The 16,359-nt window shown below is 41.8% G+C and overlaps 1 protein-coding gene across 1 annotated transcript in view; it reads left to right on the top strand.

Moving 5' to 3' along the window:
* Positions 1-16,359, top strand: part of SCN11A (sodium voltage-gated channel alpha subunit 11) — a gene marked incomplete at its 3' end in the record, with an annotated part of 87,220 nt that overhangs the window by 56,136 nt on the left and 14,725 nt on the right. The window contains exons 18-25 of the mRNA XM_079712385.1: positions 523-642; positions 1,408-1,522; positions 3,901-4,055; positions 7,296-7,469; positions 11,978-12,079; positions 12,536-12,805; positions 13,500-13,553; positions 16,136-16,277. Of these exons, the coding sequence (XP_079568511.1) occupies positions 523-642; positions 1,408-1,522; positions 3,901-4,055; positions 7,296-7,469; positions 11,978-12,079; positions 12,536-12,805; positions 13,500-13,553; positions 16,136-16,277 (1,132 nt within the window). The remainder of the gene's footprint in view (positions 1-522; positions 643-1,407; positions 1,523-3,900; positions 4,056-7,295; positions 7,470-11,977; positions 12,080-12,535; positions 12,806-13,499; positions 13,554-16,135; positions 16,278-16,359) is intronic.

Here is a 16,359-nt window from a genome sequence, read left to right as displayed (position 1 = left end):
ATTTTCATATTTTCTTTATGTCTTTCAGTTACCTATTTTGCTAAGCCAACCCTCTGTACCCAACAGAGTAAAAAATTATTTTCCAAGTTATTATTCTAATATTTTTATACATCTATTTTTACATCAGAATATCAAATGATTATGGATTTTAATTTTTACTATATTCTGACATTGTAATATTTTTTCAGGGATAACTAATTATGCCAGTACCATTTATTAAACAATTTATTATTTTGCCATTGAATTGAAAGGCTACAGTAAGTTTCATCTCTTAATTATTTGGTGAATTTTGTATCCAAAGCATATTGTTTTGATTATATTACTTATGAGTAAGTTTCCTATAGTAGTGTTCCAGAATTATTTTATGTTGAGTTTTTCCAGGATCAGTTTTCAAAAGTAAAGCGAAAAAGGTTAATAATGTAATAATTTTCATGACAAACAGAAAACCAAATAGAATTCAAACTTGTTTCATCTCAAGTGAGATGTCCAGGAGGAATATTAATTCTACTCGGGGTTTCTCAGTGTCAGACCAGTGAACTCCATCAGAATACCAAGGAGCCCACCAGTCCAGGAGCTCAGAGTGTGGAAATGGACATATTCTCTGAAGATGATCCTTATCTGTCGATACAGAATCCCCGAAAGGTAATTTTCCCAGGGTGTTCTCAGAAGAAACATGGCTCATCCATACACCTTCTCCAAGATAGCCACTGTGGAAAAATATCAAGATTAGTACAAAGCAAACTGCCAGAATTAGATCTTAAGCAAAGGTCTAGGCCAGGGTTTCTCAACCTCTCCACCATGACATTTGGGACAGGATAATTCTGTGTTATGTGGACAATTCTGTGTATTGTAGGGTGTTCAGCAGTACTCTGGCCTCTACCCACTAGATGCCCATAGCATCCCCCCATTGTAAAAATAAAAAATGTCTTTAGACATTGCCAAAATGTCTCCTCCTAAAGGGTAAAATCAATGACATTGCCAAAATGTCTCCTGGAGGGTAAAATCAACGAGAACCACTGTTCTAGGCCTATTATTCTGGGAATTGAGGTAGCTGACAATTTCAGTCTCAGTAAAGAAGCATCCTTCTTATCACCTGGCTTCCATATTTGGGGTTAGTCAGCAGATCAGAGGTAAGATTTGGAGGGAGGAAAAGGTTAAGGCACTGTGTCTTCATGTACCTTATCTTTCATCAACCAAGGGAGAGCAGTTAGAGAATTCTTTCCTGAAGTCAGGGCTGGTCAGAACATTTAGGAAAGAACGCAACAAGAGGTATACTTTCTAGACACCCCTCATACCTTTGCCTAGCTAGTTTCATGCATAAAAAGTCATAAAATAAGGTATTAGGTATTAACCATGGTGAAAGAGGGTGTTGGAAGTGATTCCCCCTTTCTTTGTTCTGATGTACAGAAGTCTGATGCTGCGAGTGTTCTCTCAGAATGTAGCACCACTGGTCCACAGGATCCCTTTAGGCGGGAACTTGAAATGGTTCCCAAAAAGGAACCAGAGAGATGTTTGCCCAAAGGTAAGTGGCAGTATTCCTACCTTCAGTTCATGGAATATTTGGATGGGATTCTGTTATTCTTTGAAGATGTATGGTTTGGTAGAGGCTTTCTTTCTGCTTCTACTGGAGACAAAAGTGAAGAGTCTTCCCTGGATTCTGGGGACCATTTCAGGAAATTCTTGATTTAGGTGGGGTCAACTTGTACAGCCCAAGTACCAGGGTAGAAAATCTAGAAAACTTTCCCAGAAAGCCCACTGGGCCAGTATTTTTGCCACTTAGTAGAGTTCCCAGTACATCAATTGTCAGGATGTATTAGAGGTCATAGACCAAGAGAACTTGACCATAAGTCTGGGGTTGACTAGAGCCCTTGCCAGGCCCTCAACTCATCTCTCAAGATTTTTCTCTGGGAGCAGGGGTCCAAGATGGTGACGTAGGAAGACCCTGAGCTCACCTCCTTCCATGAACACACCAACTCTACACCTACTTATAGAGCAGTTCCTCCTGAAAAAGACCTGGGGGTTGATTGAACAGCTACTGCACATAGAAAGACCACATAGAAACAGGTAGGAAAGACGGAGACATGGTATCCATGGGAATCCCACCCCCAACTTAGTGACCTACAGTAGGAAGGAATATTGCTGCGGGGCCAGAGCACAGACTCACCTACCTTGGGACGCAGCAAGAAAATAGCAGTTTAAAGGGCATCTAGACTATACTGGAAGGATATCCATGTACTAACCCTAGAGCTTCTGCCAAATGAGCAGGGATGTACTGGAGCCCTCTGTGGGGTCAGAGGCACCAGAGAGCGCCTTTGTTTGAGTTACCTCTAGAACTCCCCCTAGCCCTCACTCACTCCAGCTCTAGCTACCCCACCAAGGCAGCCTTGGCCTCAGCACTCCCCAGGGACTGACTCCAGCCCAAGCCCGCTCTAACCCCAGCTGCCCCGCCTGGGTGGCCTTAGGAGGAGTGCTCCCCAGAGATTGCCCCTGGCAAGCTCCAGTCCCAGTTGCCCTGCTAAAGCTGCCAGGTGCAAGCCATCTACACGGGATACTCACACACGAGTCCACTCCTTCGAGACCAAGATAGGTAGCTGTTTCACCTAGTTCATAGAAACAAAAACTGAAAGTCATAATGAGGAGATAGAGGAATGTATTCCAAATGAAAGAACAAAATAAAACCCCAGGAAAAACCCTAAAGAAACAGAGGTAAGTAATTTACCTGATAAAGAATTCAAAGAGATGATCATAAGAATTCTGACCGGGCTTCCCTGGTGGCGCAGTGGTTGAGAGTCCGCCTGCCGATGCAGGGGACACGGGTTCGTGCCCCGGTCCGGGAGGATCCCACATGCCGTGGAGCGGCTGGGCCCGTGAGCCATGGCCGCTGAGCCTGCGCGTCCGGAGCCTGTGCTCCGCAGCGGGAGAGGCCACAGCGGTGAGAGGCCCACGTACCGCAAAAAAAAAAAAAAAAAGAATTCTGACCAAACTAGGGAGGAAAATGAACTTCATCCCAGTAAGAACTTCAACGAAGACTTAGAAAATGTAGGAAAGAATTGAATAGTACAATAATAATACAATCCACACCAAGACACATTATAATTAAAATGTCAAAAATTTGAATATATTGTGCCAGTCCCTTTGCTCTGTAAAGTTTCTGCTGAAAGATCATCTGATAGTCTTATGGAGGTTCTCTTGTATAACGCTAGTTCTTTTTCTCTTGCTGCTTTTAAGAGTCTCTCTTTATCTTTGATTTTTGACATTTTAATTATACTGTATCTTGGCATGGATCTCTTTGGGTTCATCTTGTTTGGGAATCTCTGTGCTCCCAATCTCCAAACTTGGATGTCTGTTTACTTCCCCAGGTTAGGGAAGTTTTCAGCCATTATTTCTTCAAATAAGTCTTTTGTCCCTTTTCTCCTTCTGAGGCCCCTATAATGCTAATGTTAGTATGCTTGATATTGTCTCAGGGATCCCTTAAACTCTTCACGTTTAAAAAAATTCTTCTTTTTGCTGTTCTGATTGGGTGATTTCCACTACCCTGTCTTCCGGATCACTGATTTCATTCTTCTGCATCCTCTAATCTGTTAGTTCCCTCCAGTGCATTTTTCATTTTAGTTATTGTATTCTTCAGTTCTGATTGGTTCTTTTTTATATTTCCTATAGTTCTATATCTTTGTTGAATTTCTCACTGAGTCAGAACTGGCACATATGACTCCTATTCTGCTCTGTTGGCCAAATGTTGTCACATGGCTGAGCCCAGATTCAAGGGGTTGCAAAAAGACTCCATCTCTTTAGTTGGTGGATTTTCAAAGTCACATGGTGTGTACAAGGAGGGGTGATGAGTTGGGCTATTAATGCATACATATTATAGACACTAATGATAGTGATGCTAATTCCTTGCAGGCCTGGATTGCTGCTCTCCATGCTGTACTATGGACCAGAGGAAGTCCCCCTGGATCATTTGGTGGAACCTGCGGAAAACCTGCTACCAAATAGTGAAACACAGCTGGTTTGAGAGCTTTATTATCTTTGTGATTCTGCTGAGCAGTGGGGCACTGGTAAATTATCATGGTCTTGTGGGGACATTGGGGATCAAGGCAGCTGGGTGGCTTCATTCTGACTTGGTCCCTCATGGGGCTGTGAATGTGGGGAGACCAAGAAGAAGTGGGATCTCTGCTGTTGTATCCCCTTAGGGGACAGGGTTTTGCACAGCAAGTTCTGGAGGAATGCTACAACCGGGAAATCCCCAAGCCGAAGATGCTTTACCTGTGGGAAGGATGATCCAAATTGGCACTTTTTCTTTCTTTCTTTCTTTCTTTCTTTCTTTCTTTTTCTTCCTTCCGTTCTTTCTTCCTTTCTTTCTTCCTTTCTTTCTTTCTTTATATATTGGCTGCACCACACAGCATGCAGGAACTTAGTTCCCCTACCAGGGATTGAACCCATGCCCCCTGCAATAGAAGTGTGTAGTCTTAACCACTGGACCGTCAGGGAAGTCCCCAAATAGGCACTTTAAAGTGGCTATTAGAGTCTTGCCCTTGACTCCAAGTCTGTCCATCATTCCTGGAGGATTTCTAGACATTTTCACTGTATCCTACATGTTTCGTCCTCTAGACAGCAATGTTCCTATTCTTTTTTTTTCTGAAGACCATAGTGCTGCTTTCTAAAAGGTAAAACATTAGGAGGAGAAGTCAACAGGGACCAGATTAGGATATAAGTTGCCTTGGTACTTTTCACCACTCATGGTCCCTTGAGAGGAGAGACAAAGAGATACCACTTTATGTGTATGACAGATCCTTCTAAACTGAGGTATGGTGTGATTTCCAGTGAGGTTTGGAAATAACTAAATCCATCAGCCTCCCTAGCTGTATAGTCATAAACTCCTTTCTGCGCTCTCTTCTCACCTTGTAGTCCATCTTTCCTCCTCTGCGCATATATCCTCACCTTGGGCAACAGTATGTTCTCTCTTATCACCTACATGTTTCTCTCTCTCCCTCCCATTATGTTCTGTGTCTCCTCTTAAAATAGCCATAATGTAAAATTAAATTCTCTTATTATTTGTCATGTCAAGTGAATGGAGTACTGAGCTATCCCTTATGGATTTAGAGTCACAGAACATTTCACAAGTTGCTAGGAGGGACAAGGACATGTCTTGTTTCTATACCCCTGCCTTCCTGGTTAGTGCTTTACACCTATGTAATCTCTAGGTGAAAGGAGAAGAGCACACATGGGGGCCCACCAGAGCCTGTGATCAACAGGCATCCCCATTTACCTGCTTACTGCAATATAAATTATCCCTGAAACAAACAAGAAAATTTCCCTAAGACCATCCCAGAGAACTCCCTTGATTAATTTTTGTCGCTCACCCTGTAGGGTTCCTTGTAATCTTCTGGTGATTACATCTCACCAGCTGTCTACACTTCCAAAAGACAGGGTTCTTGCATTTATTCCACAAATGGTCATTGTTGTCTGCCACGCCCTGTGTTAGTCAGTAGAAAAGCAGTGGTGTTGTCACAAGGTCACAGACACACACCCCATGCACCGTGTGAGAAAACTTATAATCAGAAAAGTAGCAGAGGGCACACAATCCTCCTAGTTCTCATCTGCCTTCAGATGAGGCAAGTGTAGGCCGGGCAGAGTGATACTGAGCACACAATGCAGAGGGTTCCAGGAGAGGGACCCAGGCCCTGTTTCACTACACATATTTATAGAGAAATGGAGACAAGAAACATCTAGTCCCTCACCACTGTATGTGGTATATGAACCAGCAGCCTCATATCACCTGGCAGCTTATTAAAAATGCAGAGCCTTGGGCCCACCCCAGACCTGCTGAACCAGAACCTAGGTGATTTGGGGCTCATTAGAGTTTGAGAAGCTCTGATTTGGGCAACTACTTAATAATGGGAGCTTCCTGGATTAGGAAATGGCCTAGTTATATTATGGGAGCTTCCAAAGCTCAGTTGCTGATATCAGCCTGCTCTTCCATTGGGCAAACTCAGACCTACTGAGCCAGCTTGTTGCTAAGTTTTCAAAATGAGAGAGGAAATGAGCTTCCAACACCATTCAGATTTGTCTCTCCTCAAGAGGCAAACAGACAATCCCTGACCTTCAGGAGCTTGGAGGCTAGTAGGGAAGACAGATGGAGTCCAGAAGATTATAGACCAGGGCCATAGTGATACACTCAGAGAAGCAGTGGGTGACATGGGGCCATGTAGGATGGCACCTAACCTATTCCTGTGGAAGAAGGACAGTTTCCTATAGAAGATATAAGCTAAGCTGAGATCTTAAATGCTGACCAGGAGCCAGTGGGGCAGAGGAGGAGATGAAGGGCCTTCTTCAGTCAAAAGCCCACTTGGGGGTTGGAAGTGAGACTGTTTTATTCTTTATTCTTTTTCCCTAGGTTTGTGGGACTGTGGGATTACCTTAGTCCCTGACAGCAGGGCTGATGTCTTTCTTGCCTTCATTTGGCATTGCCTGCCAAATGACTTGGCAGGTTTAGTGCCTCTTCTCTCTTTTCTTTCATCCTCAGTAACACTGTAAAGACCAAAAGGACAGCTTATACCCTAGTAATATAGACCCTGAAGAGTCACACGCACACATACTTCAGGTGAAGAAAGTTTGGATGTAGCATGGAAAAGGGCCTCTCCAAAAGCTTGGATATCTAATTTTCATAAATCACACTTAATGAAGTTTAATATTCAAAGTAATTTACATTGGGAGCTCTAGCCCAGTGCTTCCCAAACTTTTGCAAATCATGGTTCACATACAAAATGATCACATCTGTAGGGGACACTGGGGTAAACGGATAATGCTGTTTGTGGTGGAAGATGACGAGCCTCAGGGTTGGCAGGATCCAGAGTGTGGGCTAAGGTGTTTGGACTTGATGTTATAAGCAACAAAGAGCCACTGAATAGAGCCACCAGGTAACTAGGGGGATGAGAGAGATGGTGTATGCCACTGGGAGGTTCTGGAAAAGTTGGCAAGATATTGTTGGCAAGAGTTGAAAGGATTAGGAAGACCAGGAAATAGTGTGGTGAAGATTTATTTTTTAAATACTCCAGGAGCCAGTGATGAGAGCCTGGGGAACTATAGTGGCAACAGAAATCTAGAAATAGGATTTTCCTTCTTCTGGTTTTACTTACTCAAGGAATTGTTTCTATTGGAAAAGTTCAGCCTTAATACCTTTTGAGCAAAACCTTGTCACCAAGAGAGGTACTAGTTTATTCAAATAAGGAAGAAAAATAAAAGGTATAGTCAGCAGAGAGTTCAACTTGGTCTATGGATGTGCTTTATCATTTCAGGTATTTGAAGATATTTACCTTGGTACACAACCCAAAATCCAAGCAATACTTAATTGTACTGACAGTATTTTCACATACATTTTTATCTTGGAGATGGGTCTGAAATGGGTGGCCTTTGGATTTAAGAAGTATTTCACCAGTGCCTGGTGCTGGCTCGATTTCATCATTGTGATTGTAAGTTTAACATCTCTGTGTCCCATGCAGGTGGGGGTTGAGGGGGGGTGGGTAGGGGTGGAGGAGAGGATCACATGGGAGCTGCTATTCCTGTGTGCCTTATATGAGTCCCTCTCCAAAATATTTTTCTTCACATTCATCCATCAGCAGTCCAGCCTTTCCTCATTCCCATTCCTCATACGCTGCATCTCATATGCTCACCACCTCAACACTTTCCATGATAGTACTCATTCACTTCTCTCCATAAGCACTGCTTATGTCTGATGTAAATCTAGAATAACTTTCCGTATTCTCTACTTTTACTTCTCCTTCCAACTTTTCATTTCTTTTCAAGACTTCTCAAAGCAGGTCAGCAGCGAGCAGATTAGACTGGTCTCCGTCTTGATTGTCAAGCAACAAAGAGGATTATTCACATACATTTTTTCATTTAATCTGAACAACAATGTTCCAAGTTAAGCAGACCTATATATCACCTACCATATTACAGACAAGGAAACCTGAAGCTCAGAGGGTTAGCAATTTGTTTCAGGTGAAATTGTAATTCACACCTTGGTCTGTATGATGCTAAGGCCAGTAGTAGTAATAGTAGATCACGTTTTTCGACTGCTTTCTCTGTACCAGAGAAAACAGTACTTTGCCATATGCGTCATATGCATTCTATCTTTTAGTTATCACAGCCTTTCCGTGTGGTAGTTATTGTTATTTTTCCCAGATACAAAGGAGTAAACTAAGTCATAGAGAGGCTAAGAAACATGTTCAAGCTTGCCCAGCTAGAAGTGATGGAGGTGAGACTCAAACCTAGTAAGCCTCACTCCAAAGCCCTTGATTTTAACATCTATCTATATCCTTGCTACCATGACCTAATTAGTTAGACTTTGTCCCTGCTATTTAAGGAAGTAGATACGACAAATGCATAGCATAAGCCGTGTGGTCAGCACACCACACTGGAGAGCCATCATTTTGTTGGTTGGCACAAATAAGCCGTGTGGTTCAGGAATTTCAGAAAAGCATCAGTGCCATTGGAGCTCCAACACAAGCAACCCCATGATCATCATGTCGATCCCTATCAGTTTCCAGAGTGCTAATCACTCTACACCCATTATCTTATTAGATTATAGTGAAAAATGCATACGACAATGGAAAGATTATTGGTATTTCTGATCTAGATCCTGTGGTTTACTGGCCTAAACTTAGGAGACTAATTCTAAATCTTCTTTGTTTACTCTCTTTCTGTGTAACCTCAAGCAAAGTGCTTGAAGTTTTGACATAAATTTTCATATGGATAAAAATGAGAGTGTAGATGCTAAGTTGCCCACATTTGACCAGATACAAAATTGAAAACATAAATCTAACAATAGCCATTTAAATATCAAAACAGTAGTTGCATACCACACTTTCAAAAAGGATATTAGGCCCAGGTGGTTTTGAAAACAAGTTTAGCAAACTTCCAAGGAGCAGTGGCTATAGACTGAATGTTTGTGTCCCACCCCTGCCCCAAATTTGTATGTTGAAACCGAATCTCCAGTGTTTTGGTGTTTTGGAGATGACTAGGACATAAGGACATTTATCCTGAACCCTCATGAGTGGGATTAGTGATCTTATAAAAGAGACCCCACAGGGTTTTCTCACTCCTTCTGCCATGTGAAGACAGGGAGAATATGGCTGTCTATGAACCAGGAGATAGGCCCTCAACCAGACACTGACTGCCAACATCTTAATCTTGGACTTCCCAGCCTCCAGACTGTGAGAAATTTCTGTTGTTTGTACATCCAGGCTATTGTATAGTATTCTGTTATAGCAGCCTGAACTGACTAAGGCGAGCAGTTAACTCCAACCTTGTTCAAATTTTTACAAAGAACAGAAAAAGAGGGGAGGCTCACAAACTTATTTAATGAGACACATAAAGTTGACAATGAAATGAATGGAACAGAAATGAGTAGAGCAAGAAAAGAAATAATCCTGTAAATATATATCTCTATAAATCCCAGAGAAAGCACTCAATAAGTGTGGTCCACTATTACTATTATCAGCCTTAGCATCATACAGACCCAATTCCACCTGAAACAAGTTGCTGATCCTCTGAGCTTCAGGCTTCCTTATCTGTAACGTGGTAGTGATGTACAACACTGCCTAATTCAGGGCATTGTCATGCGGATTAAATGAGAGAGAGTGTATGTGAATAATCCTTTTATGTTGCTTGTTACTCAAGATTATAAAAAATGATCTTTATAATTTTGGAGTAGGAAAATGCAAACACAACCACAAATACATATATACATACATATAGACATAAGTTTAACTATTTCAAAATGTAAAACTTTCTTTTTGTTTTTGTTCAACAATACCATAATTATAGTTAAAGACAGGCTAGACCCTGGAGACAGTATTTGCCATATACATAACAGATAGTTATTGTCTACAGTATGTAAATACTCCCTACAGATCAACAAGAAAAAGACAACCCAGTGTAAGAATGGGAGAAGGATGAAAATAGGAAATTCACAGAAGGAGCTCAAGTTGCTAATAAATGTATAAAGAAATACACACTAGTCATATCACCAGTTAGCACAGAAGTGCATATTAAAATGAGACACTTCTTTTTACTCATCAGATAGACAAAAGTTTTTAAGTTGGATAATATCTAATATGAGAAAGATTTAGGAAAATGGAATTTTTAGTCACTGCTAACTATCGTACAGTCAGTTTGTGGAAAGTTTTGCACTATTAAGTAAAATTACAAATGAGCCCAATTTATAAACCCAGAAATACCACTTCTAGTTATACATTTAAGGAAAACTTTTGTGTATGTACCCAGGAAAAATGCACACGTCTGTCCAGTTTGCTATTGTTCATAGTAGCAAAGAAATGGAAATAATTTATCTATTCACCAAGAGGGAATGAGTTAATAAAATATGAATATTTATATGCTGTAATATTTCATAACAGTTAAAAGGAGCAAACCATGAGAATATATATCAACATGATAGGAATCTCAAAAACATAGTGCAGAGTGATAAATGCAAATTAGGTAGAAATAAAGTAAAACTAGTGAAGACTTCCCCCCTGGAAGAATGCCGTAGAGTGGGAAAGAATGTGGATGTTTTTATGTTTGTGTGTCTCATCAATGTCTCCCAATTGGTGGAACAGAGACTGGGGGTGAGGTTCCAGGCGAAAGGGTGTACAATGCCCCTCTAGGAACATCTTCCCCACCTATGGTAACAGTCATTTAGTAAAGCCAGAACTGCTAAGCTTTGCCATCCTTGTCCCTCTGGCTAGGAACAAAGTAGGTGTATTTGTGGAAAAGCTGATTAAATAGGTCTCCCAACAGGCAATGCTGTCACAAACAAAAGAACAAAAAAACCTACTTGAAAAAACCATTATAAATAAACACATTTCGAATTGGTGGTGATTTTTTAAAGTTGATTACAAATTTTAAAATCTGGTTATTCTGTCATATTCACTCAATTTCTCTCAATTTGCAAATATTTTACTTTTACAATGAGATTGACAGGATAATTCACTTCCTGTCATGCTGAGCCACTCCCCTTCTAAGCTGAGCCTCTGAAGGGTCTGCATAATCAATAAGAATGGCTGAAGGTCTGCAAATAGTGGCCTTCAACTTAAGCTCAGCAGGTTTGTTGAATTTTAAGTTAGTGTATTTACAGAGTTTTCCAATCCTCAGTCCTGTCCCATTGGGAAGAAGTATGCTAGGAGAGAAAATTGGATTTAATTCTCCAAAAGAGAGCTATTTGAATGGAGGGAAATATTAGCAAACAAAGAATTATTTCTTCATAACTTGATTTTGATATCATTTCAAACATATGGAAAAATTGCAACAAGTAGTATAAGGAATCCCTTATACTCTTCCCCCAGATTCACCAATTGTTAGCATTGCAGCCCATCTGCCTTATCATTTTTTCTATTTTTTTTCCCTCTAAACTGCTTGAGATTAAGTTGCAGGCATCACACTCCATTAGCCCTCCACATTTCAGTGTGTATTTCCTAAGAACAAGGATATTATCTCACACAGTCACAATACAGTTATCAAGGTTAGGAATTTAACATGATCCAATACTAAAACCCACATCCATTTTCAAATTTCCTCAATTGTCACAAGGTTCTTTATGGCTAATTCACCCTACCCACACACCATCACCTTTCCCCTCACCGCAATCCAGGATCAAACTCAAGACCTCACATGACTTATCATTGTCATGTCTCTTTGGTTTCCTTTAATTCACAACAATGTCTCAGCTTTTCTTTGTCTTTCATCAAGCAAATCATGTAAATGCATTGTTCTCACCCAAATGGGCTGTAGCTTTGCCAGGCAAGGAGGAAAATAGCCTCTCACCTGCCCTCCCCTTCCAGCAGGGTCTGGCTGGTTTCTGTGTCTGGATAATCCACTGTGGGCACAATGAGTTTGCCTCTCAGAAAGACAGCTCTTAACCCCCACTGGGTTCTCTGGGCACCAAGTCAGGTGCACTACCTGTGGCTTCTTTTCCCACCAGGTCTCTGTGACCAGTCTCATCGACTTAAAGGTCTTGAAGTCCTTCCGGATTCTGCGAGCGCTGAGGCCTCTGCGAGCGCTGTCCCAGTTTGAAGGAATGAAGGTATGTTCTTCAGATGGATGGGAGGAAAGTCAGCTAGCAGGGAAAGGCAGAGAAGCCAACTGCTCTTCTTGGGCTGGGCTTCCCTTAAATTGCCAAGCTTTTCCTGGACTCCTTCCCATCCAGCCCACTGCTTAGAATTTCAGAGATGGAGAAAAGAAAAGTCTAAGATACAGTCTTCACCTAAAAGTGCTTCTGTGACAGCCGAGATGGGCTCTGGCTTCCCTTCAATCCTAGGGTAGGTGTCCCATAAGTCTCGTAACACCATCATCAGAGGACACTTCTCAGGTGATCCTGGAGCTGAGGGCAGGGCTTGCCGTGGGTGTGGGTTCGGGGCTGGAATGTAAAGACGGGGCTCCAAGAAATCCAGCCCCACACGTTAGACCCATCCTGGGAAGATCAAGAGCTTGTTGAGTCTCACAGGTCTATTATATTTTTCTTCTGTTTTGCTTCCTTAAGGTGGTAGTTAATGCTCTCATAGGTGCCATACCTGCCATTCTGAATGTTTTGCTTGTCTGCCTCATTTTCTGGCTCATATTTTGTATCCTGGGAGTAAGTTTGTTTTCTGGAAAATTTGGAAGATGCGTTAATGTAACAGATGGAAACTCAGTTATAAATTACAACATTGTTGCAAACCGGAGTCAATGTGAAAGTGGAAATTTCTCCTGGTTCACCCTGAAAGTCAACTTTGACAATGTGGGAATGGCTTACCTCGCACTGCTGCAAGTGGTAAGCGCTGTGGGTTTGTTTTTCACTCTGGGGAAACAAACCTTAAAAGAATCATAAACCATTTCTCAGCTAATAAAAATACAGTGACTCTATTGAGATAAGAGAATCAAATCCCAGTTTCTCACATGGGAGCTAATGCCCTCTGGAATTGTTCTGCACCGAGCATCTCCAACCTTATTTTCTACTGAGCCTCAACCTCCAGGAGCTGTCCCATAAGGGTCTGGACCTCTCACTCTGTCCTAAATGGTGCCTTGCTCTCCTGAGCTCCAGCCAGAGAGACATAGAGCCTCAGATGCTAAGCCACTCCATTAGTAACAGTTCCCTGTGGGAAGTCAGTCCCAGGTCAAATCGTGGTTGCAAGGTTTTGGACAGATAGTGCAAACAGATGTGGAATCAGGAAAGAGCCTTAATCAGGCTCTTTGCAGCAGTTGGTTCATAGCTTCTTTAGCAGTTTTTAAGGCAGAAATTTTCTCTTGTTTTTAAACTTTTTGTCTTGTGAAACCGAAGAAAAAAAAATCCAAGACATCTCTCCTTGAATTTCCTTCTGCTGTTCTTTTATGTGGACATTCTGTCCTGGAAGGGTGGGACATTGTCTTATGTACATCTGCCCACTGGACTTGCTGGCTTTTGTATGGCACTTGTCTGTTGATGGCAAGTCTATAATTACGTTCATGTTTCTCTGCTTTCATTGCAGGCAACATTTAAGGGCTGGATGGATATTATGTATGCAGCTGTTGATTCCAGAGGGGTGAGCTTGTGTTCTACCGTGTTCTAGAGTGCTAGGATCAAATCAGGAATATCATGACTAAATGGACAGCCCAGAACTTCCTGCATTATAATTCCAGTGGCCAGGATTCTTTGCCTTGTTTTCATTAGGACAAACACTATGAAACAGGGATTAAAAGGATTCTTATTCATCCTCCTATGAGTATTACATCCTAGCATGCTACAAAGTCAAGTCCTCTTTCTCCATACTGACCACTCATGTAGGAGGTGGAGCCAGAAGCAACAGAATCACAGGATGCCTTGATTTTCCTCTCTCACCTCTTCTTCAAGTGAGTGGAAAGGCAGAAGCCAAATTTCAAAGAGTACCTGCTCTTGACTGTGGGAGAGAGAACCTTAAGATTGGACTAGGTCTGAGCAAGAGACCCTTCAATGGCTCCAGGTTCCCCAGAGAATAAGGGGATTTCTAGTAATTGCCAACTGTCAAATTATAGTTAAATAAAAAGTGATCATGGATTCCCAAGGTTAGAAGAGTACTCAGCAAAATAGTCCATTTCTATTTCCCAGTTGGGAAAATTGAGGAATAGAAAGGAAGAGTGTTGCCCAAAGTCATAGCGAGAGCAAATGGTTGAATCAAGAATGGAATCAGCATTGTTTATTTTTTCCTACCATCACACACATATGTGTTATTGTTTGAGAGTATACAGAGTTGATGCCTGGCACATAGTAGATGTTCAGTACAGCTGGTAGTAGCAGTAGAGGTGATATGAATAGTGTTATAGTAGTAGTAGAAGCAATTTATAACAAAGGAAGTATTTAAAAATATTAATGTGCTTATTTTTTTGTCTGTATGAATATATGAACTTCACCTCAGTTTACCTTAGACATCTATCTGCCTTGAGGTGGAGCTAGGGGATAGGGAGGAGATCTTATGTATGACCAAAGAAGTATATGTCTCATATATGTTCCTTGAGTGAATGATGGGTGGGTGGAGGTGTGTGGAGGTGTGCCTGTCCTGTTGTGGTCCTGGGATATCCTAACTGGTGTGTGCTAGTATAATGGCCTTTGTCTGTGTAGTCACAGAGCATCCTACTGTTCTCAAATATTGAAGCTGCAACTGGTGAAACCATGGGCCTTTCTCCTCCTTCAACTCCTCCTAGCCTCAAACACTGACTCTCTGCCATATCCTTCATATGGTCTCCATATGGTCTTCATATGGCTCAGCAGTCTACTCCCATCCCTTACTAAGAAGCCCACAATGGCAGGCATATGGCTGTCAACCCCACGTCCAAGCCACAAGAACTAAAGAAGGTTCAAGAGACCACTGTCTGCCCAATTATGCTACTCCAGTCTCTTAAGTCATCCTGCCTGCGCAATGTATCCCAGGCCTTCCCAGCAGTAGTTTTCTCTTTGAAAAATACCAAAGTTGAGCCAGAACACACATTCTTTGCTCTCCACATTCCCCTCGATTTGCTGGGCCCCAAGCCCCCTCTCCAAACCCAAAGAAGGGAAAATCAGGACACACATCTCACAGCTCTGATGTTCTCTCTCTCTCTGTTTCTCTTTCTGACAATTCCCTGGGTACAAGTGAGGTGATCCTTTCTGTGTTCCTCTTTCTGTCTGAACCTCCCTTTGCAAGATGATTAGCCTGCTGCATAATCTTGTTTTCAATGTCAGATACTGAATATTAATTCTTCTTTCCATTACATTGTTTCTAGACTAATGCCTATCCTTAATTCAAACAAGTAGATGCTTCCAGCCAACTGGGACTAAGGTCAGGTACTCTTCAAGGCAAAAGAGAAAAATAATTGTTTCAAATATTTACCTCTAATACACTAGTCTGTATGGTGGGTTTTGAAAAACAAGTATCATGAGTACATTCAACACATAACAGAGCTATCAACATTCATCTCTATCTTTGAATGTGATCAGGGGAAAGAAAACAGAGATGCTCCTGCCACCTATCCCCAAAATGAATAAAACCAATGACCATGTGAAGATCTTGGACACTTTTGGTCATGCCTTAAGCTAGAGCAGCTTGATTATAGTCCATTCTTGTCCATTCTAGAGCTTGATCATTCATCCACTCACTCAATGTGTGTGGAGAACCTACATGTCACAAGCTATGCCAGGCACTAGGAATTCAAGAGTGACAGGATGCAAGCACAGACTAAATACAGTAGTGAGCTCTGTTTGAAGGATATAGCCTTTCAACAAGGGCTGGTAGTCAATCTCCTGAAGTGAACATGTCCCTTCTCTGGTGGATATCTCCAATCTGGCTCCCTCCAATTATGTGTCCATATGGACATCCTAGAGAACCTTATCAGAGGACACATATGATCATGCCACTCTCCTCCCTCACAACCCTTCAATGATTCTCCATTGCTTAGAAGGAAAAGCCTAATCCTCCACCACACCCCCTCCCCACTGTATGGTACCACTCAAGCTGCGCTGGGGGAAGCTGAAAGAGGAGAGAGGGGCTCCCTGCAGGGCCACGGCTGACTGGAGGAGGCTGAGTGGTTAATGCTGCTGCTACCAGGCAGTTAAGATGGCTCATGTTTTTCTCCAGTAATTGTTTTCTTCTCTCATTTAAAAAATCCCTAACAGGAAGGACAGCAGCCAAGGTTTGAGGAGAACTCATTAATGTATGTTTACTTCGTAGTTTTTATCATCTTTGGCTCATTCTTCACTCTGAATCTCTTTATTGGTGTTATTATTGACAACTTCAACCAACAGCAGAAAAAGATAAGTATGGGGGTTGTCCTGATTTGGTATTTTTACCTGTCTTCTCCAAAGAGCTTGAATGGAGCATAAATCTGTTCTAAATTGTT

Source organism: Hyperoodon ampullatus, assembly GCF_949752795.1.
Source record: "Hyperoodon ampullatus genome assembly, chromosome: 10".
Lineage (NCBI taxonomy): Eukaryota > Metazoa > Chordata > Mammalia > Artiodactyla > Ziphiidae > Hyperoodon > Hyperoodon ampullatus.
Note: the sequence above shows the minus strand (reverse complement) of the source record. Positions and strands in the feature narration are given on the sequence as shown.